This window comes from Agelaius phoeniceus, chromosome 1 (genome assembly GCF_051311805.1).
Source record: "Agelaius phoeniceus isolate bAgePho1 chromosome 1, bAgePho1.hap1, whole genome shotgun sequence".
Lineage (NCBI taxonomy): Eukaryota > Metazoa > Chordata > Aves > Passeriformes > Icteridae > Agelaius > Agelaius phoeniceus.
In genome coordinates, this window is record NC_135265.1 from 123,609,783 (window position 1) to 123,637,203 (window position 27,421).

General features: G+C 37.8%; 1 protein-coding gene across 4 annotated transcripts in view; it reads left to right on the plus strand.

The window, feature by feature from the left end:
- ZFHX4 (zinc finger homeobox 4) overlaps nucleotides 1-27,421 on the plus strand; it is a 150,066-nt gene that overhangs the window by 27,750 nt on the left and 94,895 nt on the right. For all 4 annotated transcript variants that reach the window (XM_054634303.2, XM_077186613.1, XM_077186604.1 and 1 more), the window contains exon 3: nucleotides 1-210. This exon is cut by the window's left edge. In XM_054634303.2, the coding sequence (XP_054490278.2) occupies nucleotides 1-210 (210 nt within the window). The remainder of the gene's footprint in view (nucleotides 211-27,421) is intronic.

The window sequence follows — 27,421 nt, forward strand, 5'->3', positions numbered from 1 at the left end:
TGCAAGACTGACAAACATATGCAGAAATATCAACTGGTGGCTCACATTAAGGAAGGCGGCAAAACTAATGAGTGGAGGCTGAAGTGTATTGCCATTGGCAACCCGGTTCACCTGAAATGTAACGCCTGTGACTATTACACCAACAGCGTGGATAAATTGCGCTTACATACTACCAATCACAGGCACGAGGCAGCCCTGAAACTCTACAAGGTAAGTCTGTGACAGCAGCTCCAGCCAGCACCAAGTAGGCTGGGGAATTAACCCGTTCAGGGCTCATCAGTCAGGACTTTGATGAATTAGTGGAGTAAGTGTTTATTGAACATGCATATAGTCAAACAAAAACTGCAGGTTAGTCAGGGAGGAGTGCTACAGATGAGTCCTGTTGAGTTGCCTGGGGGTCATTTAGGAGGCACTTCCTGCAAACACAGGGTCCGTAAGTCATTTTTACAAAAAAGTTCTCTCATAATAATTGGTGTTTTATATCTCTCATAACCTTTTCAGACTTTGTCCATTACATTTTGATCAAAAGCTTGACAGGTATTATGGAAAATGATGTTTTTCCCATACTGTGCATAGGGAAAAGAGGTCACTTTCTGGCATATGTATCTGTTTGCAGCCATAATGTATCACAGCCAAGTTATTTTACATTGGTATTTTCAGTAAGCACCTGCAATATGCCATATTTTTACAAAGGATATTCAAAAGTAAGCACTGTCATCCTTTTGTCTGCCCTTCTTTTCCAAACCAGTAATGATTTTTCACAAACATGAAAGGGTGTGGTGTAGATAAATATGTTAGTAGAATGGCAACTATATTTTTATCTTTACTGGAAAAAACTATGTGGATATAATGAATATGTGGGAGTGATGAATACCATTTTTTACACAACTTGTCATGACTTTTTCCAAACCCTAATTATGGGGTAACTTATTTTCTGCAGTGTGTTTACTGGATTGGCTTGATTGTCTTGGTTCATGTACAAATATAACACATTCATTTCCAAGATGAATAACTTTGTAACTTATTAAAAACTTCTTTTGTCCAGGGGATATAAAAATTCAGGAAATATTGCGAACCATTAGTCACTGTAACAAGCTCTAAATATGATTAGAAAATCCATTTTGCAAGTGTTATCTATTGATTTATACTAGAAATCTGTGATAACTAAACTATCAGGAGTCATCTGCTGATTACAGCAACTATGCTGGTTTTCTAATCATGTTGAAGATCTGTACATACAGAACAAATGTGGAAAAGTCTCAGCAGACCTCTAGTTTAAGGAAGAAATAACATTTTTCTGGTGTTCAGCCATGTTCAAATGGTTGGTCTGAGCCAATACATGCTGCACAGGCAGTAACATAGATTCTCATTTTACCTGGTAGTTGTAACCTTGGAGCATCTGCTGTGAGCAAAAATGGTAGTAACACAAGTTTTGATCTATTATACTGTCCCACAGTGCTGGCTGCTCTGCTAATTGAATATATTTTATTTAAATTGCATTTGTCCTTCATTCTAGAGTGTTATTTTTTGCTGGTTTTTTTAAGGTCCAAAATCCTGTTACGAAAAGTACGAAAAGAGCTGAGAGTCTAGTGGCATAGCTTGCCTCTGCAGCAAAACTCCCTTTGGAGGTTCCTGCTCCCTGTCATCCATGAAGCCATTCCTTGATTCCTCCATTTACATTATGCAGCCACACTCTAAGTCAGGGTTTGTAAAAAAAACCCAAAAAACCTCAAAACAAAACAACCACATTTTTGGTCCCTATCTGTTTTTTTGGAGTGTTAACCTGCATTATTTCAATTATTTGTTCTATAATGTCACCATTCAAAGAAAAGCTACTGCAAACTATGCCACAGACAGTAATGACGGAGTAGGAGAAGGCAAGGCAGAAGGCTTTTCTCAGATGGCTTTACTGCCAAAGCTTCTGAAATTGACATTTCAATTGAAATTGTTGAAAACAAGATGCCAGCTGCTTATTTAAAAAAAACCCAAACAGACAAACTATAGTCACAAGGTACTCAAACTATCTACTCAAAACAGTACTTTCTCTTCACTCACTCAACCTGATCCCTAGAGAAACCTTCATCAAATATGTTTGGGTTTCCAGCCTGTCCTACAAAATATTTGATGTGGGATGCTATGGGAGAGAGTATTAGCTTTTGGCCCTCTTCACTGAAAATGTCCTGTTGCTGGATCTGCTTCTTTGCCAGATCCTGGTTTGTTAGATGGAGCAGCTCAGTAGCATCTTTGTAGCAGCTATCACACACAGCAAGGGACCATCACTGGCCTTTGGAGCTCAGTCGTTGAATCAGTTAAGGACATCCCAGTGGAAATGGAATCCATAAACTCCCTCTAGGCAGATACCCTCCAGGCTTCATGGCCTAAGTAGGACAATTGAAAGTGTCGGCTGATAGCCATAGGGTTCCAACTCTCCTAAAGCATGTATTTTTCTAGGACTTGTCCCTAGAATTGCTAGTGAGTGGCTCAGATTTTTAAAAAGTTTCTGTCCCTCACAACTTCCGAGAGAATCTTGGAAATTTGAACCCCACTAGGTTTAATGACTCTCAGAAAGCAGATAGCATATACAATGCATACACTATTTTCATATAATTTTATTTTAAGGTTAATTTGAAGGAGAGCAATACCATATCGAAAATATCAGTTGGAGTATTAGTGGGTTTTTTTTAAGATTTTGGGTTGGCATGAGGTGCTACAATGTGTCCCAAATGACCAAGATGTTCTAGATGTGTGTGCTCTATAATAGAATGTAATGCCTCTGCACATCACCCAGAAAATGCTGCTCTTAATTGTAAGTGTACATTCAGGCCTCAAGATGTAAATAAATGCAGTTTTGAAAATATGCTAAGTTATTTGCTAGCAGACTTGATAGTTTTGTCAGGTCTTGGTGAAGCTGTTGACACCAAGAGAGTTGTAAACTTTTTTTTCTCTTGATACATCAGATAAACTTTTAGAGCACCTAAGGAAAAAAAGAACATTAATTTGTATGAATAATAGATATATGCCTTGGGAGCAATATCGAATATTCATGAATTGTGTTTATATTCAAGCAGCTCTTCTTTTTTAAAATTAAGGTGCTGTGAATATGGTTTGGCAATAAAAAGTTTAATACTAAAACCATCTGAAAGCACAGAAGAATCTGTGGCTTTGTTCCTTTGCTTTGTCAAGCACCTCAAAGTTTTTCTTCAGTCATTTATATTTGTTTAAATGTTATTGTTTTGTGAATTTTCTTCTTATAAATGTTGCCGTAACAGCTTGGTTTTTCTCCCTGTGCTTAACTATTGATGGAATAAAAGGATGTCTTTTCATAACAGTAGCTTTTAAAGCAGCCATGAACATCAGAGCTTCTCTTCTGAAGCTGTATAATTTTAGGCAGTACGGAAATGTCACTTTTAGAGTTAGATTCTAAATGTGGCAAAGTGGAACCTTTAGCTGTTTTCTAAGTTATTTAAAGAAGAAATGGCCTGGTTGTTCCTTACAGAAGTGCAGTATTCAAATGGTGTTGGTAATGTGGCTGCTAAGAACCAGGACAAAGACAGCTTTACCCTAAATGAACTCAGCTTGGCCTAAATGAATTTCCCAAAGACTTACTTTTGGAATTGTGGAGCTTGATATTAGCAAATTAAACCACAGAAGAGTTGCAAGTTCTTGGCAGCATCCATCAAGAAGCATTCAGCGACTCCACAAGTAAACAGAGAAAGCTTCTATAGCAACAGAGTGCATTTCCATTCTGCAGGAGGAAGCATTCAGCTTCTGCAGATTTGGGAAGCTGAGGCAGGACGGTAACCTGTCTCTGTGGATGTAAAATACATATAGCTGGAACTGCTCTTAAGGCAGCCATTTTGTAACTTATTCAAATAGCTTTCAGGGAACTGCATATATCATGTCCTGTGCTCACAAAATAGTTTCCAAATACTTTTATTAATAAATAAATAAGTACAAGACAGCCTTTTTTTAAAGTTAACTGGAATGTCTGAAAGTAAAATTTACTTAATCAAGTAACTGAATGACATGATCAATTTCTAATCACAAATTAATATTTGAAGCCAGTTGATTAAAAATATTATTTGATTTGCTGATAATACTTTCAATAATAATTGCTTTTAAACTGTGCATTTACTGCAGTTTACATTGTGTATGCAACTATTTAGAAGCTCAGGGAAAGAGAGAGGCAGCAGTTAGCAGACTGTACGAGAACTACCTTGGTCTTCCTTTTATTGACAAAATATTGATTCACAACACTGTTTGTGCTATGATTTTTAAGTTTTGGTATATCTCTTTACCTCATGTGTTCTCAAGCAGCAAAGATATCACCCAAAAGGAGTGACCTGATTTCAGTTTAAGAAGGTTAAAGGTTAAAGGTTAGCTCAAAAGCATCATCTGCCTAGCTGCTTAACTTTAAACTGATCAATTTAATGAAAATCTGTTTTGCAGATGGTGTTGTAATGTCTTTGGCAGGATTTAGGCAGCTTTAACATTAGACGTATGCTAGTAAAAATTATTCCTTTATTTGACCAGAACAACACCTTTTCTTTTATGTTTTAAGGTAAAAGGCATGTGGGATATGGTATTTTGGCAAAGGACCCAGAAGCAGAAAGTGTTGATGGTCTTTCCATATGGGCTTGAAACCAGAATACCCTTATGTCTATTGCTAACGATGACTGAAGAAACAAACAAAGCTGTATGCATTTTTTTACCATAATGTTTTACTTTGAACCCATAAAAAAGCATTTCAGTCAGACCTGTCCTTGGAAAAGGCTTGTCTTCTCTGCCTAGGGTGGAATGCAACAGCATTAACTTTTTTAATCTGGCAGAGCACACCGATTGTCTCTTTCAAGCCTTGTCTTTGTACGTCATAAGTATTCTTTCCCTTGCTCACAAACCACACAGTAATTGTGTTACTTAGCTGTAGATACTATAAATAAGAAGGCAAATCAGTAAATCCAAATGGTAAGTTTTATCTGATGGAGGTTGTCTGAATAAACAAAGAATTAGGTCCTTGGGAGTGTAAAGCAGAGCTTTGTGTTTATGTCTTCTGAGAATCAAGCCCTCACAGTTTTTGCCAAGATAATTAAGTTTCAGCACAACCATGTCTTTCTATTTTCAGATGTATGCAATTCAATAGGAATTTCTTGGGTTGCTAATGTAATGCTATTATATGTTAGCTTTGTAATTAGCTAGGACTCTATCCCGTTGCTGAAATGCATTGTAATATTACACACACAAGCATAGTTTGCATGTAAGCAGTTGTGAAAGTGGTGCCCTTTGTTTCATATTGACCTTCCAACTTATTTAAAAGAGAATTTACAATGAGCCTTTGTTTTGTCCGCAAGTGATCATAAACAGCTTTCTAAAGAGTCCAATAAAATGAGAGAATCACAAATGTATAACATCACATATTGAAAGGGTGGAAGAACAAATGGGGCTTTTGCTATATTTTATGGGATGGATTTATAATCTGTTCTTGGGTCACTTAGGGCCAAGAATTTTCATGGTCAGCTGCTTGGTCCTGCTAGCTAGCATCCTCTGCAGGAAAGGCAAATACCGTGCAGCACCTGCTCTTCAGCTGGGGCTCTGCATTGCTCTTTAAAGAGAGGTGTCCACTCCTCTGCTGGTTCAAAGTCAAAAGATTAATCAGACCAGATTTTTTTTCTGCATCTGTCATCAGCGAAGCAGAATAGTCTGTCTGGATTCCATAATGCTGTTTGCATATTTGGATTTTCAATCAGCCAGGAGTATTGAATGCTTTGCTCATCTTTATCACGTGCAGGAGGCACAAGTGGGATTTAGTCCTTAGGTAACTTCTAGTGTAACAGTTCCCCAAGGAACACTGCTTCGTTTTTTCTCATTATCCTTGTTCTGGATGAAAGCATGGTTGTTAGGAATTAACAACTGAGGGGGATGTGAAGTATATGCACATGGGGACAAATGGACTAACAGCCCAAATCACTTTGTTTGCTTTACTCTGTTTGGCATGAAATGTTGGTACTTGATCATCTTGGAATTAACAGAAAGTGACATTATTTTAATTTCAATTGTCCTGTCCTAACTTTTTAATATAAAATAAAATATCCTACAAATATGCCAATCCAATTATTTTACTGTCATTGTCCCAATATGATGGTAAAAGAGGTCAGGAGATTGTGCAGCATTGATTTGCATAAAAATCATTGAGGAAAGGAAATTGGAATATGTCTGCACACCTGAGGAGCTAAACCAAGCTTTGCTTGATGTTACTCTTTTTTGGTTGCTTAGAATAAAACTGTTTAAAACTGTGGTAAACAAAAGTTATTCTAATTTGTTCCTCAACACAAGCCTCATAAAGAGGATAGAAGGTATTTCAATTTTTAAAGTCCTTTGAGATTTGTGTTCACTTATGGTTTTAAATGTTTTATGAAATTTAATTTCCACTGCAAGTTTCAGTTACTGTTATTCAGATTATGCTGTTGTGCTTACATGTATAAAGAGAAACCAGTGTTCAAAGAACACACTGTCTAGTCACAGCTATACATACATTGTGTAGTAATAGCTACAAATAATGTATATGCCTACTATATGTACTTGTGCACTATAGACAAGCATATCTATTAAAAAAATCCCAAAACCCCCCAGCTAACAAAGAAAAATGTTGGCTGGTAAAATAGCAATTTCAAAACTACCCTTTTTATGATAAAATTAAAATAAAGCAGTAGAGAAAGCATTTTCATGTTATATTTTATGTACACTTAATTTGACATTCAGATGTCTGGCTGTCTCTTACATAATAGTCCTTGTTAAAATATACCATATTTTGTATTCAGCTTATGGTACACTGCTGAAACAGGGAGACGTTCTCAAATTGTAGTTTAAAGAATCTTCATGTTCTTCCATTGAAATGCTGTCCAGAATCCCAGTCTGTGTGCTGTCCTGGCTAAGGGTGTGTGAGGCTGCTCTTGGAAAGGAGGCTGTACCAGACTGCTTGCAGTGTGCAGCCTGCCCAGTGGAGCCTGAGTGAGTAGGTCCTCTTGGAGAGCAGGAAAAGTGAGCAAAGACAGCCAAAGCAGCAGAAAGAGCATCAGCCTCATTTATTCAGTATGCTCAACACACAAAATGGCTGTATGACAGCTATTTTTTTGTGCCTGGAGTTCTTTCATTCTGACATTAAGAGAAATATGTAATTATTTCTGACTGAGATTCAAAGCAGAGATGCAGTGTATAGTGTATGTAAGAGTATTATGTCAATGTGAGTGCATATGTATGTGTGCATTAATAGATTGCAGCTATGGATTTAGCAGCCACTCCCTCCCAGCCTTGCAACATAGATTTTCTTGTTACCCATAGGAGATTTTAGCTGATATTATGCAACTCACTACAGGTGTCTTTTCTAAAATTGTAATTAGTTTGCCAGACTCTCCCAGGTGAGATTTTTCTCTATGCTCTCTTCCGCATATTTAAAAATGAGCAGTAAAAAAAAGTGAAAAGACTGACGCATGACAGGAAAGTTATATTCTGACATGGATACATGTAATTTAGCTTTGCTATTGTTTTTGCTAAGTAATTTAGAAGAAACTTTCCCTTGGTCTATGCATTTGTTGGTCCATCGACCAAAATACCAGAATTGTGATTTTATAGGAGAATTAATGGGAGTAAAACCTTACAGGCCTCATATGTACAGGACAGAATTAAGCTTTTTGATACATAGGTTTTGAGACTATATTGGCTCTATATATGTCTATATTGCTGGACAGATTAATTTTCTGCATTTTTAATTTTCTTCCTCCTTTCGGGCACTACTGAAGCAGAAAAGGATAAGAAAGGATAGTGAAAATGCTGGTGTGAAATACGAAGAAATGCAATTTCTGTTGGTTTCATCAGGCACAATGCAGGAGATGTATTTTCTTGGATAAACTTCCATGTGTATATTTGTTGGTAAAATATAATGCAGTACAACAGGGAACAGTATTAATTACATTAAATATGAGTAGAGGCTTTATGTTGATAAAACGTGAATTACAAGTGGTGGTTTGCAATAATTTTTGAACTTGATGATGTGCCTGTTAGACTGTTGTACTTAATACTGGCAGATAGAGCAGACTGATGCTCATACAACCTCATGCTGATACATAAAAGAAGTGAAGCTTTTCTAAGAACTTCAAGACCTTTGCTTTGTGGACAACCATGAAGGAGGATGTCATAGAAATTACCCCCTTGGTCTGCAGCAGACTGTGCCAGCCCTTCAGTACTGCAGCACACAGATACGCAGCATATTGTGCACCATAGCCTCAGGGGAAACTGTATGTTCTACTCTACCAGTGGGAAGGAAGGCATTAAAATAATCCTTAGCTTTTAAAGGCAGGGGGGATTGAAGAAAACAAAAATTGAGCAAAGGTAGTCTTTGAATGATGAAGTGTGCAGATTCCCATGCCTTGGGCATCCTACTGCAGTAGCAGTTACAATAACAGGAAAAAAATGGGTTTGTTATGTACGAGTATGTAATACTCCTTGGTTGTATGCATGAATAGGAAACAGACTGCTAATGGGAGCTATGGATAGTAACATACTAGCCTCATTCCAAGAGTGGATGTTTGACCAGCAGGGTTGCCTAACAAAAAATGTGGGGTTTTTTCCATTTAAAATTGTTATCCTGCAGTATTAATCAAACCATGCTGCTCACATGATTCACATGTGTAAAATACATGACTGTATAACTACTGGTTTATTGCTGGATTATTGCAGGAAGCCTATCATATAAGGGCATTATTCAGTGTTCTGCCCAAAGAGGTTATTAATTTGTAGTCCCTGTTCTCCCTTGTAAATTCTCTCAAAAATCAAGAACATGCACTATTTCCTTGCACTGCTCCTGGAAAAAAGAACCATAGAGCCACCTTTACCTATAAAGATGGCACAGAATCTGCTGCTCTGGGATAGTTGGTACCCCAACCTTTAAGAGAAAACTAGATTACTCTTAGAGGAAGTTCAAGATGACCCTTTAAAAACAAAGGCCAGCAGTGAAAACTCTTCTTTCCAGAACTTTATTAGGCAATTCCAAAGGTCTACATCTCTTGATTTTAGTTCTTTAGCATATATGGAATTTTTCCATTGGTGTCCTAAGCTTGTGTTTGGACCTATAGCACTTCTTGGGTGGGAGAGGTCAGTTGTCTCCAAACAACTTGGTTAAAAAGAAAGATGTTTTCCTTGGAAAATCCTAAGATGTTGCAAGTGGCTCAAGTATTGTAGTAGCAATAATTGATATTATCCTTATCCTAAATTCAAAACTCTGGATCCTAATGGTAAAGGAGAAGGATGGGCACTTCTATTCACAGAATCATAGAATTAGAATCTGGTGTTGGAAGGGACTCATAAGGATTATTGAAACAAACTTCCTCTCCTTGCAAGACACCTAAAACTAAACTATATGACTGTCATCCAGATGCTCCTTGAACTCTGACAGGATTGCTGCTGTGACCACTTCCCTGAGAAACCTGTGTCAGTGACCAACCACTCTCTCAGAAAAGAGCCTTTCCCTACTGTTCAAGCTGAACTTCCCCTGACACAGCTTCATACCATTCAGACAAACAATGTTCCTGTTTTCTATGTAACCTAGACAAAAAACTTGCTCTATGAGAAATAGATTGAGGAAAAAAATACTAACATTCTCCAATTGAATAAACACTTTGTGAATGACCAGAAACTTGATATTTTTACAACAAGAACAATGAAACAAAGTCTAAGGAGCATCTTGGTATTCTTGTTTGTGTGCAAGTGATGAGAGCATGGAAAAAAGCTTGCTTTACTACTGAAATAAGACAGCTTTAGTATCTAGATGTTACTATTTTGGAAACGCCCTTTGGCATTTGCAGATATGTAAGCAGCTAATGAATGGCTGGAAATTAGGAAGAATAAAGTGGGTGGAAAAAAATGAGTCCAAACTGCAAGTGTTTCTGAAAACCTTATGTCCTTATTTGTTCAGGAGCTTCTGTGACTCAAAATCTTGACCCGGGAGGAAGCTGGAATCCTGAGATATGTCAGGACAGGATCTTCTGAAGTCAGGTCTCAGACGAAAAAGATCACAGGCCACAGAAAATAACTTGGGACTAATTTTACCAAATTTCTGACCTAGAGTTGGGCAGATTTGAGAGCACTGCTGTATTGCTAGTCTCCTGGGTCTAACCCTGTTGCAGATGCATCTCAGTAATAGGTGTTGTATCTAGGCTGTGGATATCCTTTGTCACTTTTTGATTTACTAAGGTAGTCTCATAGGTCACGATGAATTGGATATGCTGTCAATGTGCTCTGTGTCTCTGTTCCTGTCTCCACTGGTGTGTTTTGTAGTGTGTCAGGCTTCAACAATATCTTCACAACACTTGAATTTCTGTGACTTATAGAACTCAATGAATGAAAATCTTTGTAGCTAGTCATTAGGACTGCTTACAGGTATTTTCAAGAAAGAGAAAATCCTTACTCAGACACTCTGTAGTCACTTTGAAATTTTTTTTTGCCTTTTTGTGTTGTCTTTTTTTATTTTTCAAAAAACAAAAATAGGCTTGTGGGATCATCTGTGACTCAATATGTTACATGTAGGGGTTGGATCCAAGAAGTCTTGCTAGGATACTTATTTTCTTTTATTTCATGAATTTTTCACTGAGAAGCTCTAATTTTGTGGCCTCAGCTACCTCAAAATCATCAAATAGATGATATGGTTTACCCAAAGCATTTTGGGGCACACAAAATACAAGAGCTATGCTGGTATTGAAGAGTTTGGTGTAAGTAACAATTTTTATGATAAGGAAGAGTTGAGCTGGTAATCAAAAAAAGGAGACTTCAAAATCTCATGCTATACAGAGAGCCTGTATCCCAATTCACTCAGCTTTTGTGCTCTCCAGATACAAAGGTTTTATGCCTCATGTGTCCACAACAGGAACTAAACAAATGTCTTTCCTTTACTTCTAGTAGTTGTTTGTCCTAATAGATTTAGAAGGTAAGGTCAATACTGTCTGTACTGGGAAACAGAGCATGGCTTTGGGGAAAAAAAACCCAATGTGTCTCTAACTGAGCACAGGTGATTGAGAGGTTGGCCTGTAGTACATCTGACAGTCTAAATGGTCCTCATAGAATTATAATTAAGCATAACAAGTTCTTCCCATATGTCTGTCTTTCTGTCTGCATATATTTATTTTTACATGGACTTAATAGTGTCTGTAGTTGGGAAGGATGGATTTGAGTATTGGGAAGAGTTGGAGGCTGAAGTTGGTCACACTCACAAGAGAGACACTTACCCTGCAGTAGTGTTAGGAGGGAAGTCGGGGTTGTTGGAGGCTGGGTTTCTTGCACAGGAAGTGCAGTGGACAGTAACAAAAGGGCAGGTGTGAGTGGTTATAAAAGTGTGCACTTCCCAGGAGCATAACCAGGATTTAAAACTCCGTGTGTCCATACATACCCCAGGCTGCTTCTGTCCTCCTCTCTAATGCTGTACAAAGGTCTGTATATGTTTGCATCTGCTGCAGTCAAAGTTGGATTTCAATTTTTCTTCTAATTTCCTTCTCCCAGTTACTTATAATTTTTTTATACACACTTTTTTTAGGGCTGAAATTATCAGGATTTGGTCTGGGTATAACGAATATTTCTTTTTTTCTTTGGAGCTCTTTCTGAGTCACTTAATCATGAGATATCTTTCCAACCTGTCCTAATGAAAAATACTCTATTGCAAATAAAGTTAGTTAAGTACATTTCTTGAAGTGGCTGTCCATAACAGAAGAGAATGTTATTTTAAAAGCAACAACACATTAATAGGCCAAGTATGCAATCATTGTCCTATCACAGCAAATTATACCATTAGTCCACCTTATCTAATCTCTTTGCTACAGACTGCCTAACAACAATTGCTTCTGAGAGCAAAGCAGACCAAAAAAAAAAAAAAAGAAAAAGATTCCATGGGCAAATGTAGAATAATGTTGCTTATACAGGAAAATGCTTGTTCTTTTCATATGTCTTCTGTACTTTGCAATGAATTAACATCATACAAATTCAAGTATATATTTTTTCCCCCCCAAAGTTGCCTTTGGGTAGTCTTATAGGTATACAAATATCAAATTAGTTTATAAAGTGAACTTCTGGCTCAATCACATGCAGTGGGAAGGAGTTCCATGGGTTAATTTAACCTGCATGCAGATTTTGTTTTGGCTTTTAAAATTTTCTGCCATTAATTTATTAAGTTTTATTTGTTTTTATTCATCTGGTAAAAGAATGAAAAAAGATCATGTGTTCTTACTTGCTTTATGATATTTTACATAATTTTTATAACTTCACAATAATCTTTATGATTACTTTATGGTCCTTTTATCATGTCTCTTTTATTTACACAAAAAATTTCAATCCATTCAGTCTTGCTTTTAGTGGAAGTTCTTCCACATTTCTGCTAATCCCATCACTGATCTCTGAACTCCTTTTACCAGTGTTAAATTTTTCTGGAGATACACAGATATTTCAGAACTGAACACGCTGTTCTCAGTGGAACTGTATGATCTTACTGTCCCATGCCTGGTGCATCCAAAAATATAATCTGCTTTAAACAAATCCTATTGCAGTCTGTGCTGGAAATATGTTGCCTTTCATTACATGCTTCTTCCCACGCCCCCCCTTCAAACTGATGCTGAAGTGTCCTGGAGTGGCTACATTTAGCTTAGACACCAGTAAAATTATTTCTTCTAATACACATTTTCTTGGATTTATCCATCCATACTGAGTTTCTTCTGCATGCTCAGCTAACCTTAAAAGTATCTGGCGTTTCTCTTAGTTCTTTGGCTGGTCTTGACTGTCATGAGTTCTTTTATGACTTCTGCAGGATCAGTCCTAGTTTGCAGTTAGAAGACACAGAGGTAATTTTTATTTTGTTAAATGCCCTGGTAGTTCATGTAGCTTGTTTTCTGCCTCTGTCATTTTACTTTTTTGCCCCTCTGTTAAGTGCCTACATTACATGGTTAGGCTGCTTCTGCATAGCCAGCTGAGTGGAAAAAAAACTCCAGCTCTGAATTAACCCATGGAGAAATTAAAGTCCCCCTAATATTAGGAGAGTGAGAGAAAGAAGCATCTCCTTGTGCCCATGTCACATTGCCTGTCTCTTCTCATTGCCTGCCTCTCATTGCTTTCCCACAGGTATTGCTATGCCTAGTGGCTTGAGGTACAAATGTCTGTAGGCAGTTAACTGTTTGCTGAGCCTGAAGAACAGAAATAGCTAATTAACCATCTATCTGCAAATATTTATCCCAGATATTTATTTATTGATGCAAAATAGAAGATGCTGTTGCTGCATATAGACTTCAGGGCTGAGGCATAACTGCAATTGACTCTTTGTAGTGTCCTCTTTTCATACTGTTTGGTGCTAACTTTAATGTATTATTGATTGTTATTAAGGTATACCATGAAATACAGATGGGATGTCTGTTGTGGTTGAACTCATACTGTGGGAGCTATGTTGACTTTTAGATTGTTCTGGCCTTCATGCTGCTTGACATTAAAACCTTTCACATTAGGGCTTAGAAGAAAAAGAAATATATAGTAACTATGTTACCCTGTATGTAGTGTGAAGTAATCTGAAAATATGATGCCAAATTCCCTCCCCACCGAGTCAGCACAACATTTGAAATGAAATACTAATTTCAGGGCAAGCCAGGAAGTTCAAATTCCCTGTGTGACTGTATATAAACACTAGTTCAGGACAGCCAATACCTGAATTTAAATTAGCTGTGCTACCTGCCAGTAGAAAGTGCTAAAAGTGGAGGGATTAGAGGTCTGATTTTCTAGAATACTAAGTCCTAGTGGCTCCTTCTGGCAGCATCTGTTTAGCATCCCAGGATCCAAGGTCATACTCATGAGTGACCAGCACCTCTGTGCCGACTGCCAGCCTCCATCCTTGCACAGCCTTCTTGTCTGGATGTATTGGCTAGTTTAAAATACACAGAAATTGCATCAGAGGATCAATTACTGCTGAAATGTCACTACTGAACCCTGTAATAGTGCTAATTAGTTAAAGCAAAGAGGCACTTATCTTGGCAGCAGATCACTGAATACTTTTTTCACAAAATTAGGTTTGTAATGCTTTACATTCTTCCCCCTCCCTTTTTTGGAGAAGTTTAAGTATATAAATGTTGAGGGTTTTTTCCTTTTTTTATTTCCTATGCCCCCATAAAAAGAAATACTTAATGTTTCTCACTATGTCCAGCAATTTCCATCTTAGAATAGCTTACTTTTGTTTGGAACTCCTAAAGAGGCTATTAGTCATTGGAGAAAACATGAAACAAGGAAACGTATGACAAACACACAGTCACAGGACAGCCCTCTCTCATTTTGGCTCAGCTCCCTTTCTGCCATTAATGGGGCAAAAAAGCAACTGGAGATCTGATGCAATTTCCCTGCCGTGGGGGAGGGCAGAATTATTCTGCTTGTGTCAGGGAGTCCCTGGCTGGCAGGGAGCCAGCTGTGTGTGCCCTGTCCTTCCCACCACACACCTCGCAGGAGATGTGGCAGGAGAAGGACTGGGAAGGGCAGCAGCAGAGGGGCAGAGTACCTCTGAGTGTGTCTGTGATGAGAGTGAAATCCCTGCTGCCAGGGACACATGGGGAGCTCCCAGGCAGAGCTGGCTCAGGGGGACGCCTGTGGCTTCAGAAAACTTTTTATCTGCTACAGAAAGGCAGTGGCTGCTGTCACAAGCTGTAGGGTCTGACTGCAGTCCTGTGTTTTGATCCCCTGCTCAGGTGGGTTTCATTTTTCTTGTGCTCACCTTGCAGGGAGCCTTCCTGGGCTGTGACAGTGTGTTCTGGGCTTGATGAACTACCACAGTTCTTTCCCAGCACCAGTTGTCCTTTTTCAGTGCTAAAACATGCACAAGGCTGTCATTCACACATCCCATCCCCCAGCTTTTCACCCAGCATTTAGGTTTTGGTGAGGATTATTTCCTCACTATGCCACAAAGATAAGATTCTCAGCTGCCAGTGGCATGAGCAGTCTGTGAAATTTCTTTAGCATGAGGCAGGTCGTATTGTTAAGCAAAAGTCTAAATATTTGCTAAAATTCAGGAAAAATACAGGGGTTTTGCTAGTTTTTATGCTCTGCAGAATTTGTTTGAAGCTTTTAAAATGTTGTTTGTTTCCTATTAAAATGGTGATGAGAGGAAAGAGACAGGAAGAATGTAGGCTAAATCCATCTTGTTGCAGTATTGATGATCTCAGTAGTATTACTCCAAGGATGGAGAAGTTTTCCAAAATGAGTGTTTCTTAACTCTGTCAATTGACTGGGACATGGCTCTCCTGTGGTTTGACTACTGTGGTTTGTCACTACTGTGAGAAATTATCCAGTTCAAAAAGTCCTGTTATTTCAGTAATTTCTTGCTGAAATTGATGGTTACTGTTCCTGTTTTTCTCCCAAAGTTTATTTCTAGGGCTTTCCCATTTGTTTCTGGTGCTCTAGATAAAAGGCTAGTCACAAAAGCAGAGTCAGAGAGACTGCTCTGCAATGAGGATGTGTAAAGGAGGAGAGGATGTGAATTTGGGACTGTTTTCCCTCTCATGGAAGCAGTTTGCCTGTTTGATACAGAGTGTGAGTTGATACAATGAAATCCACTCCCCTAAATATCTTTTACATATCAAACCAGGTTACTGGGTATTGATAAGCATGACATACTTTGTGGGTGAGCATAAACTCTAGGACACCTCATTTATAGCCCATTTCTCCTCCTAAATTATTCCACATTTGTGAACATTTTTTAAGCAGCTGCTATTTAAAACCAGAAAGCCTCCACCCTAAAAGGCCCCAACCTGTCAGAAACATTTCCTCTCTTGCCTGAAGCTTGGAATTTCACTCCAAAATGCCAGCTCCCTCAGGAGTGTGCATAGTGTCATCCTTGCCTTGTGGTTTACTCTTTGCAACCTCAGTTGCACACACAGACTTTTTTACCACCTCACCACATTTTTCTTCCTTCTCCACCAACATCTCTACGTGTCTGTTTTTCACAGTGCTGTTTGCACCTAGATTTCTGAAGCACTTAGCCCAGTTTCACTATTACCAGGCCCTGGACCCCTTTATATTTTTCTCCTTTTCTGCCAATTACTTTACTTTCCACTTTCTCTTGTGGATGAATGGGAGTGTTTATGTACATTGTCATGTGCATTGTTATGAGCATTTCATTTTATCTGGGATGCTTGGGATACATTTTTTTTTGTCTTGAGCTTGAGTTGGCTGTGTTGTTTCAAGTAATAAAGAGAGAAAAAAGGTGTGCTGAATATCCCACGGGAAGCTACCATGCATTTTGAACCTGCTGCATATTTTGCATTAGGAAAAATATGCTAGAAATTTGTAGAATGCTCTCTAACTCTATCAATGCTCTTTTTTTCATATGGCTGCATGTACTGAGCCAAGCCCCAGTAATATTAAGAGGGAAAAATGCTGCTGTAACTTTGTGACTAATATATTTTAGAAACGTCTTACATTTTTCCTGTAATAGGTTTTCCATACATAGTAGCATTTCAGTTTGAAGGTCTGACTTCTCAAAGCCTATCAGAGCTAAAAACAAGTGCCAGCATTCTGTTGAAAAGCTGGAAACTTCCCACTTCCAATGCTATGAAGCTCCTTTTTCAGACTCAAAGATCATAAGATTAACACATTATTGGTAAAAGGCCCATCCTGGGTGTTGCCCCAATGCAGTCTGAAAGGAAATTTTTTGTTTGAAAGCAAGGAAAAAGTCTTGATGGTGGTTTGCAGCAAAACCAAACTAATGACAACTGATTTAAGCTAACTGGGCTGGGAGCATTAATAATAATTACTCTTGGAGACAATTTTAGTTCTTGTTTCAAGCATAGAGATTTTGTTGACACTGTCATCTAGGACTCAGTTGAGAATTCTCTGAAGACCATGGTCCTCTACCTTTCACATGACAGGTGTAGAAGTGTGCCTTGAGCAGTCAGAGTGCCCTTTGTGAAGAATTCTGGACCTATGCTGGGTTCATATTGACAATATAAAATCTTCCATGTGGCATCAATAAGACTGGGATAAAACACATGACATATAGTAGTTCCAGACCATGGTCTTTCATTCTTTTTTAGGTATAACCACTGGGGCCACATAGGAATAATTATCTAGCTATGTAAAGGGTCAAACCAGGGTTTTGATATTCACAGTACATATCCTGATGGGAGTGTGTTGTTTAGGTAGGGTTAAATTTTGTCCCAACTCCAGCAAATGGTAAATTTTCCGTTGAACTTGGTGGAACTAAGATTTCACACATGACACTTAAATCTGTGCTATATAAAGCTTTGTATAAATACATCTGTATATAATATATATCACAAGCATGTACAAATGTGTTCCTGTATATTTTAGCCAATTACATAAACTGTGTTTAAACTGTCTACTATGCAGATGCCTAGAATGAAAAAACTAAAAAATCTGGATAGAGGTAAAATACTCAGAGAATCCAATGGGAACACATTTTCCACAATTGTAATTTTGAGAGGTTTTGTTCCCTTTATTAGTTGCCTTTCTCTACTATAAAATCACGTGGGATCTTTTTTCTAGTTGCATCAATTTTCAGCTACAAATGTTTTACATTATAAAACTGTGTAAAACAGACTAAAAATTGCGAAGTGTAAGAACAGATAATCTGGAGCTTTAAGTGCTTTGGGCAAACTTCTCCTGCCAGCTTTCAGAGATACAGAGAGAGACTGTGTTTGAAACCCCTCATCAGAGCAAAATGAACGTTTTAGTGTTCTCGGACATAATATCAGGCTAACATGCTCCCTGACTGACATCCCCTACATACTGTATAATTGCCAGCCTGCTTCTCCAAGTGCCTTGAAGATTACATTTTTTTAATGTACCAATATTAATAACCAGATGTGATCTTCTTCCTGCCCAGGGGTCAAGCTAGCTGGCCAGGTCAGGCTGTTTGTCTGTGTGCACAGACTGTGAAGTCTATTCAGAATGACAGGTATGGGGGGGGAGGCGGGTAGGGTGTTAACCTCAAGACCACCAAAAGGGAGTTCTCCCTGCTGGGAACAAAGACCAGCAGGAGCTTCAGCCTTTTTCAGTACTCCTGGGATTTTAACCAAGTGAACAAAAGATGATGCACAGCTGAAGAAATGCTCTTCACAGCTGATACATAATTTAAGATGTTCAGTTACAAACAACCGGATATGTATTTGTGATTTCATTTGAGCACAGTCCAATTATCTGCAGTCAGTTAATATTTTTTTATGAGTAGTTTCTGTGTGCTGCTTTATGTGCTCAGAAGATGCTCAATTGCCAGAGTTTGAAAACACACTAGCCTTGAAATTAGCCCTGGTACTTAAAGAAATAACATTAAAACACCAGCAGTTGCTATGGGGTGTTTTGTACCTTCGAGTTAATCTTTGCCAGTCTATGTATAGATTATTTTATAATATGATATAGTTTCATTAAACATGTATTATAAAAACATTTACTCTTCACTCTCTCTTTTTGTTAGGTAAAAAAAAAAAATCAAAAGAAGAAGCTATTTGTTTCCTAATTGATTTTCTACGTTAGTTGTTCATTGAATAGATAAGTAGTGCCTGTGATATTTGATTACAGAGCAAGGCACCCATTTAACCTTCCGTTCTTTCCTGGCCAGGATTTCAAATACAATACAACGTACCTCCCTTAGGCTCAGTAGGATTAGACTGCTAGCAGTAATCCCTGATGCTATGAAATAGACCTGATAGAACTTCAACTCACTTGTTTAGGATTATGCTCATGAATTTCAGTCATCTAGTTGTATTAACCCTTTGGGAACTTGTGTGATTTATGCTGCTATAAATAATAGAATATTACAACAAACAACGGTAATTCATATCAAAACTTATCTATGTGTTTTAAAGAATTCACTTTTACATGGTGATCAAAGTGTAAAATTCACATTGAAATTAATTTAACTCCTATAGCATAAATCCCCAGAGTTTGTTTTAATTCTAATGTTCAGGTGCCTTTTGCAGTTCAAGTGTCTTTAAACAGGTTGGTCTCAATTTGTGCATTGCTTTTTAAAAATTGTTTGAATAAATTTTAGTTCTCAAAGTTGCATTGAAAGGGCAGACAAGTGATACCTGCTAACTACAGAGCATCAGTGCAGAATCTCCCAGTATAATGGCTTGAATGCAAGCATGGTCCTGTGGTAAAGAGGAGGAGTAGTGATACTTGAGCTATCATTTCCATTGCTCCTTTTTTTTTTATTATAGCAACAATGGGCAATACTGACTTATGATGACTTATGCCCTGAGCTAAAAACAGAGTAAGAGTGCCAGAGCATTTCTGATGGACCATGAGATGGTGTGCAAAAGCATTGTAATCACACCAGATTTGGACTACTCTTTTGAACTGGTGATTTTTGTATAAATGCTGATTTTTAATCTGGTCAAATCACTACAGGGAATAACTCTATGCTAGCAATAAGAAGGAACAGATCTTTTCTTTCTTTCATTTTCAGGATCCTAAAACCCACCAATGAAATAAATATTGTTTCCTATTACCAGTCTCTTAAACTGTTGAACCTTTAGTTCAAAGGCTCATTAAATATTTATGTGCACAACTAATTGTACTGATTATTGAAATGAATATATGTATATATTTTAGAATATTTGATGTCAATTACAGTGAAAAATTGTGGAGAGTTTGACTTGGGAACTCTAACCTACTCTCTTAGCAGAAGATAGAGTCAAATTAGGACTGACTGAATATGCACATTAAGGCGTCAATTGGTGAAACTACTGCCACTTCAATACACCTGCATGTGGAATTGCTGTATTTAAAGGCAAGATGACAGGCAGAATCAGTGCTACTAGCTGCACTTGATGACAGAGCCATCAGGGCAGTTCTTTACCCTTTAGACACTATTAAAGCATGCCTATTATTGTAGATCTGCTGGATACTCTTGATACATCTGATGATAAAGTGGTATTGATGAATTGCTGAAGGCCATGAGAGCAATAAATGAAGTTACTCTTGAGTGATTCCATTCTTTTTTTACAGGAGGACTCAGGAGTGGGGGTAGTTTGGGGTGGTTGTTCATCAGCCCAGTGGTTCACTCATGTGCTCCCACGTGGAGTATTGCTGAGTTCTAGTTGGTCACCCTTCCTGATTAACATATGCCCAAGGCCATTACAGGAGAATCATCTTTGCTTGAGGTGCGGGTGTCTCCATGATGCAGGTGATTTTCATCTCCACAGAAATATCATTAGATTTGGATGGTGAAATCCATTGTTGACTCTGTATCTTGCCAGCCTTGGGGTTTGGATATAGCAGCTGTGTTGTAAACTGAGGTCTGCTGGTGGGATGCACAGGTGGTAGGAATGGCCAAGGCAGCACCACACAGCTGTCCCACACTCACAAGCCATGCTGATTCTGCATTTGGCTCCTGAGGTAACCCAAGGAGTGATAAGCATCCCTTGGTAATGTCTGTGTATATATGTGGCTGGTTGCTACATGGATAGATGTTGCTTCTCTTTCAAATTGGCTTCTCTCAAATTTTTTTGTCTTAGAAATGTCTTCCAAAAACTGTGCCAAGTCCTGATGCTGCTGAAACCTAGAGTCAATTGCAATATTTAATACATTTAAAGTTTTGTGCTTTGTTGGTTAGTTTTGGTTTGACACCTGGTATATTTCTGTTCCCTGATTGATTGCAAATGTACCATTAGAAATGGGCTGTTTCATGAATGCTAAGTTTACACATTCAGAATGTGTTTTCCCTGGATATTCTGCAGTATATGTTTAAACATAGCTGTTTCTGAAACAAATTCCTTGCTTGGGTCAGCAGATTTAGTATGGAGAAATTAATGGAAAGCAAACAGCCAAGAGGTGGGGCATGGAAGGAACTAATTCAAGAATTTCAGATGAATATAGCCAGTATTTTCCATCTCTCCATCTTTAATCTCTCCCACTTTAATTATAAATGCAGAACTTGCAGAACTTAATGGCCTACAGGTTACCACCTTCAGATTTGCTGTGAAAAGAGAGGTAAACCTGTAAAGTTTGATGAGAATGGAGCTGCCAGCAATATAGCTGTCTATCCATTGGCCAGTTTTTCTGACAGCAAGTATTTTGCAGATGCAGTTTCAGCTCTGTTCCAACTCTCTCAACTTGCCTCTAGTTGCACTTTTCGCTCTGTTTCAACCTATAAAGACTGAAATGAGTCAGACCTCAATTCTCTCTAAAACCTCACATACATAATTCAGATCAGCTAACAATGTCCTGGGCTAAATATCAAAAGATACTGAAAGCTTGTGTTTTTAGAGACTGGTTAGCAAATGAAGAATCTGTTTTCTCATTTTCTTGATCAAAAACTTCAATTTTGATCTTTCTACCAATCATTAAGTTGCACTTGCCCTTCAGTTTCTTACAGGGTAAAGGGAATACAAGGTGGCCATGCTAGGAGAGTTTTTTCTTAGAAAATAAATTTTGATGGCTTGGGTAGCACTACTATTTATTAATGTGCATTTACTTAGCAAAGCAAAAAAAGGTTGTGTGTGTGTATATGTGAAGGGAATCTTATTAAGTCTAAATAAATAGACTGTAGAAACCATGGTGATACTTTACATTTTGTAAAGCCTTTATTCGGAGGCTTTCAAAATGTTTTAAAGATTTTAATTAAATTCAGTGCTCCTTCATTCTGTGTTAGCCTAAGTGCATATAGGGCCATCTTCATGTACATACTGGTAGAATTGAAGAAAGCTCGTGTTCAACTGTGTGCAGCAGCAGTGCGCTGCAAGTATTTTCAAGGCAGGTGAAGAAAAAGCAAAAAAAAGCCATGTTCAAGTGAAACTGCACAGGGAATTGCCTGTAGGTAGGCAAAACATAATTACAAGTTGAAATTTGGCCAAGACATTTGTCTTAACACTCTTCCTCCTTTGAAAAAAATGTGCCACGTACTTAATAACTTTATTAAGTACAAGCAGTTGTGAAATCTGTTCTTTGTTTCAACCAAAAGGAAACATTTCCTAACAGGATGGTGCTGTTAAACCAAGCTAGGGCACTGACTCATTACTAATTTAGACAGAGAGCACCATCAATGAATTACCAAAACTCTTTTTTGTAGCTGGTGTTTTCCTTGGAGATCTCCCCTCCGAGTTCTGACCCTGCTTTAGCCTGCGAGATCTGAAGGGATCATAGCACAAGGTGGTATGGCTTAGGGCTGTATATAAAATGATGAAGGAGAGAGTGAAACCCAGCCATGTGCTCCCTTTACTTGACACTGTAGTAGGAGAGGGGGTGGCATTCAGGGAAACTCAGAGCTACTCTTTTTTTTTTTTCTGCAGTAAATAATCAGCCTGTGAAATTCACTGCTGCAGTGGGGGGTTATCCGGATAAACAGTTTATCAGGATTTTTAAGAAGGATAAGGGCATGAACATTAATGATGTTTCTGATTATGTGGGCTAAAACAAAAAGATACAAGAACGTTTAGTTCTCTATTATTATTGTTAAAGTCAGGATATAAACAGACTGTCTTCCAGGGTCAGGCAAGGATCCCTCAGCGCACTGCACATTCATTGCGGCTCTCTAGGGGCTTTTATTTGTACCCTGTTTTTTTGTGGATCTGACATTAGCTGTGTGCACAGAGAGCATGGGGGAACACCTGGGCCAAGGGGCTGATTCACAGTGTTGCTCCTGCATTTCCATCTCTCCGTCTCCCTCAGTGACTGTTCTCAAAGGACAACATTAGACTTCAGAAATGAATACGAGAACTGAGTGTTTCAAATGTAAATAAGATGCCTTTCTGTTCACAATTTTAGTCTCACTAAGGAAAGGTACTACTCCAACAGTAAACAACTGAATCTGCATGTCTGGGTTATTTTGTTTTTCTTTGTCAGCTTATCACTCAGCGTGGGAGAGGATATGTCTGTGTCATAATTAGTGTTTCATTTATTTAATTTGGAAGTACAAACAATAGACAGAAAGGGCCATTTGACAACTAATTAATTTGTTTCTGCTTGAAGAGCATGACAAAAAGTTTGCCTTTAGATGAGCATTCATAGACTGTGGGTTTGCATTTGAGTAATAATTCATCAGCATTTCTCCATAGATAATTTGATATCCTCAGTACAATACGTAAAGGTACAGGTTTTGAATACATTTTTTTAAATTTGGATGACTAATGGAAACTCTCTAATCATTCTAAGACCAGTTATGATTCAGTACCACACAAGATCTCTCCACGTTTCTAGGAAGCCCAATTTTATTCCGCCTCTTGGAAGAGGATGAAGCATCTGCAGCCTGGTTCCAGTGACAGGTAGTTCTGCAGAACCCACGTGGCACCGTGTGAGATAGGCCTTGACTCAGGTTACTGTTTTTCACAGCAGTTTTACAGGCATCACAGTAATGTGCTACCTCTGTGTGCTAGCTGTTATTAATTGTTCTGTACACTCTGCTCCGAGCAAGGATTAGGAAGACAAACTCCAGTGTTGTGAACGTTGTGAGCAGAATAAACAATCCAGGCCTACAGAGGCTCTGTGCTGATAGCTGTCTGGGTCCTGACACAGCATCTCTCCAACCATGGCCAGTCCATCTGTGTGTGGAACCCAGGTCTTAAATGGAATAGGGGTAGCAGGGGTACCCTGGTCCTCTGCAGGGATTTGTCCCCATACAGGGCTGGGAGATGGTAGGGCAGGCACTTGGACTCTCTGCTAGGAAGCACTGTAATACAGACAGAGTATGAGAGAGCAGAAGATTTGAATTGCAATAGAGGGATCAGTCTTCTTTAGGGAGAGGCGTGTTGTTCAGCATGGTATTTTTCACATTTCCCTGTTTTCTTTCCCTGCCGAGTATTAATAATGTATTGGAGAATTCACAGACGTTAGTATGTCAGTGGGACTAGAAGAAAAGCTGTAGGAGGGAAAGGTTTTGCTTGACCCAAAAGAACAGGAAAGCTTCTTCTGGTAGAAAAAAAGAAAATACATTGATTATTTGAGGAAAGACCTCAAAGGGAAAATTGAGATGTGATTTTTTCCAGACATCCAGGCTGTGATGGTAAGAACTACAGAGGAAAAAACGTTACCCCAAACAATACTGGGCAGACCCTGGAAGGTAAACCAATGTGGAAGTCAGTCAAAGGCTTTCAAATAAAAGCTTCTTCAAATAAAGTACAAGTAGCAAGAGAAACAAGACTACTGCAAAGTGAAAATGAGAATGAAGCAGTTTTATTAATACTGTTCAGTGAATGAACTAACATTTAATAGGTTTTTTAACATATCTTCTTCACATATCTCTGCAAAGAACTGTAGTTAGTAATACTGGTATTACAAGTTAGTGATTGTAAATATTAATTATAATAACACTGTAATGTAATCACTGTAATGCACCTTTTAAAATCAAATATCCTAGTAGAGGAATCAGATTTTTCTTTGTTATTTCTAGTCTTAACCAGAGGTGTGTAGAAGGGGGAGGGAATAAGGATTATTTTAATCCCCAAATCAGACATGGGTATGTGAGTGGGCACTGGCATGCAGACCAGCTAAATCTAGTATTTTGAAGCAATGTATTGTAGCTCCAAGTGTGGATGATGATAAATAACATTGACCTAAAACAGGAATGATTTTAAGCCACCTTCACTTATCCAGCTTCATGGAGGTCTGGAAATAGAAGTTGATTTTACTTTGCATCACTCTGTATATGGGTCATTAAATGATTTAATATACTTAGAAGTGAGATGCCCATTCTCTTAGTCACTTTTTTCCCTTTGTCTTGTATTGTCACAATAGCCTAGAATAAATTAAAAATGAACATGTAAATGACATTAAAAACAGAACATAAAATAGTATTTACATTTATTGATCACTTTCCCATAGCTCTGAACCACAGCTGTTTGAAACAAACAAGCATCTTCCTAACTCTCTCCTTTTTACAACTGTCCTTTGAACTGGGGATTCAAACCTGAAATAACACAGTGGCATTTGGAGGCAATCTCAGGGATATGAGAGTTTCACTGGATACTGACACAGTTTTCGAGTTTGGTTGCTTTGTTTTGGTTTTTTTGTTTTTTTTTTTTTTTTTTTTGTGTGTGTGTGTTTTTTTTTTTTCCTTTTCTTCATTTTTTTTTCTCTTCTATAGCAGTGGTACTTTTAGTTTTTGTTTGAAAGATTTTGGTACTTCAGACAAAGAGGAAGCTTTTGTCTCAAAGGCTTGCAGTTCAGCCCCTTCAATAGAGAAGGATTATTTTCCAAAACATTTTAATTTTTTAATAATAAGCCATGAGCCAGGCTTTTAGAAAATGGAGCTGATGTAGCCACTATATAAGTAATAATATAATGAAATAAAACTTCTCAACCACCCCTTCTATGTTACGCAGTAGTAGTTGAGTTTCTTTTTTTAAGCGCATGCCCAGGTCAGATTCTTTTCCCCTCAGTGTTTGTTATTAAGAGTTTATCTTCCAACTGTTACAAAATATCATGGTCCCCAAAAACAAAAACTCAGCGAGGAAAGCTCAACTGGTATGAGACGTGCAAATAAGACACCGGTTTTCCTTTTTTTTTTTTTTTTAATGGAAATGCCAGATGACATATCCAAATAAGCACTTGAAATACGCTTGGTAAAAGTTTATTAATAGTTGCCATTGCTACAAGTCCTCATGTGTGCCCCTTTGAAAAACAGTGGTCACTTATTAAAGACTAGAGACAGAACATTTTCTTGAACAAAGTTGTTAATAAAGCACATCAAGACTTGTTTCAATAAGTATTGGTCCATGAATACCTCATGTGCTAATTTATGGTTTAGAGATATTTAGTCATACAAGCCCTCCAGTCTGAAATAGGCATGTACCTTATTATTATTATTTAAACACTGGCCTTTTATATTTAGAATATATTTATAAAACATACTTGTCCTCTTCATAAAATTAAAAACATCTGCTGTGGCTTTTCAGTTAAAATGCTGTGGACTTGAAAGTCTGATGGTAGGTCAGTCTGCCATTTTGAATGGCAATTAAGCTGACAGTGCACCCTGTACTAGTGAGACTGTGAAAACAAACAAAAAAGGCAGATGGTTCATTTAGTTTAGTAATTGTAATTTGTTGTTCATTAAAAGCAATTCCCACACAGGCATTCTCTATGCAGATGGAGTATATGGAAAATTTTATTCTGCCAACCTGTCGTAATAATTATTTTTGTTAGTGTAATTTGCACCGACATTTGATAGGCAGTTGATTAGAGCAGTATGGTTTCATCAGAATTAAAATTAATTATAAATTTTGCTGCTTTCATTAGTGTGCTTTTATAACTATCATGACCAAGCAGCAGGGGTTTGGCTCTGAAATACCGAAAATCACAGCAGCATTTGTTGTGTGGAGCTTTTTTCCTTGAGATGACTGAACCTTTTATTAAGGGTTTTTGTTTGAGGTTTTTTTAAACCTACAGAGGATGAAAATTAGTGGCAAAACTGTTAGGATAGTTCTAAAATATGCTTGTAATGGAGGAATGTACAGAGTTTAAATTCAGTAACTAAGCTTGAGATGTTTTTCAGTTTTCTTATATGTAGGGATTGCATTGTAGCTCCAGACATTCTGATAAGTAGAGAGAAACCTTATGGTCAGTAATAGAAATGCCCTTACAGATAAAAAACCTTATTTGCTAATGGGTTTTTAACATGGATTTTGTCTTCCCTTTAGAGTATAAAATTATGTTAAATAAACTTCAAAAGAAGGAACGTAGTGCCCTCTTTATGATTATAATTACAGAGCTTCTTATTTTGATAGTCATGATAAAATAGTTCTCTTCTAGATGGCTCAAATTGCAAAGAAATTCTTCAAAAATAAATATTAGAACATCTTGGTACAGACATAGACAACTCTCACGGCAAATCTGAAGGACTGAGTGCAGCATAGATATTTTACCTCAGTACATGGCGTAGCACTTCTATCAACCTGCAATATTAGGAAGTAGATAAATATTGAATGTAAAATACAGGATACAGTTCTATGAGATTCAGTTTGCTTTCATTGTTTTATATCCTGGTATTTTTGTTGGTTCATCTGTGAGGGTTTTTTTCTCCATTGCAGTTTAATATTGGTAAGGCAGCAGAACAGACAGTGAGGGTTGATGTCCTTGTCCTATTCAAGTCAGGGGCAGCTCCATTATTAATTTCAGTTGCTCCATATAACCTATGGAAAGAGCTAATATTTTAGAGAAACAGATGAATAAGGTACAATCAGTACTGGTTTACAGTTTTTTTTCTTTTAGAGACTAGGGTTATTGTATGTTATAATTCTGCTTCGTCTGAGGTACAGTATCCTCTGGAGTGTAATTCCCCTTAGAGTTCCCTTAGACTTTAAGTCAGAGCATGCTTGACCTACTAATTTTCATTAATACATTTTTCTCTCAGAATCTTAAATTTATAGAATTATCTATATCTAGGAATCGGGCTGGGAAAAGTAGAGAAACTCTT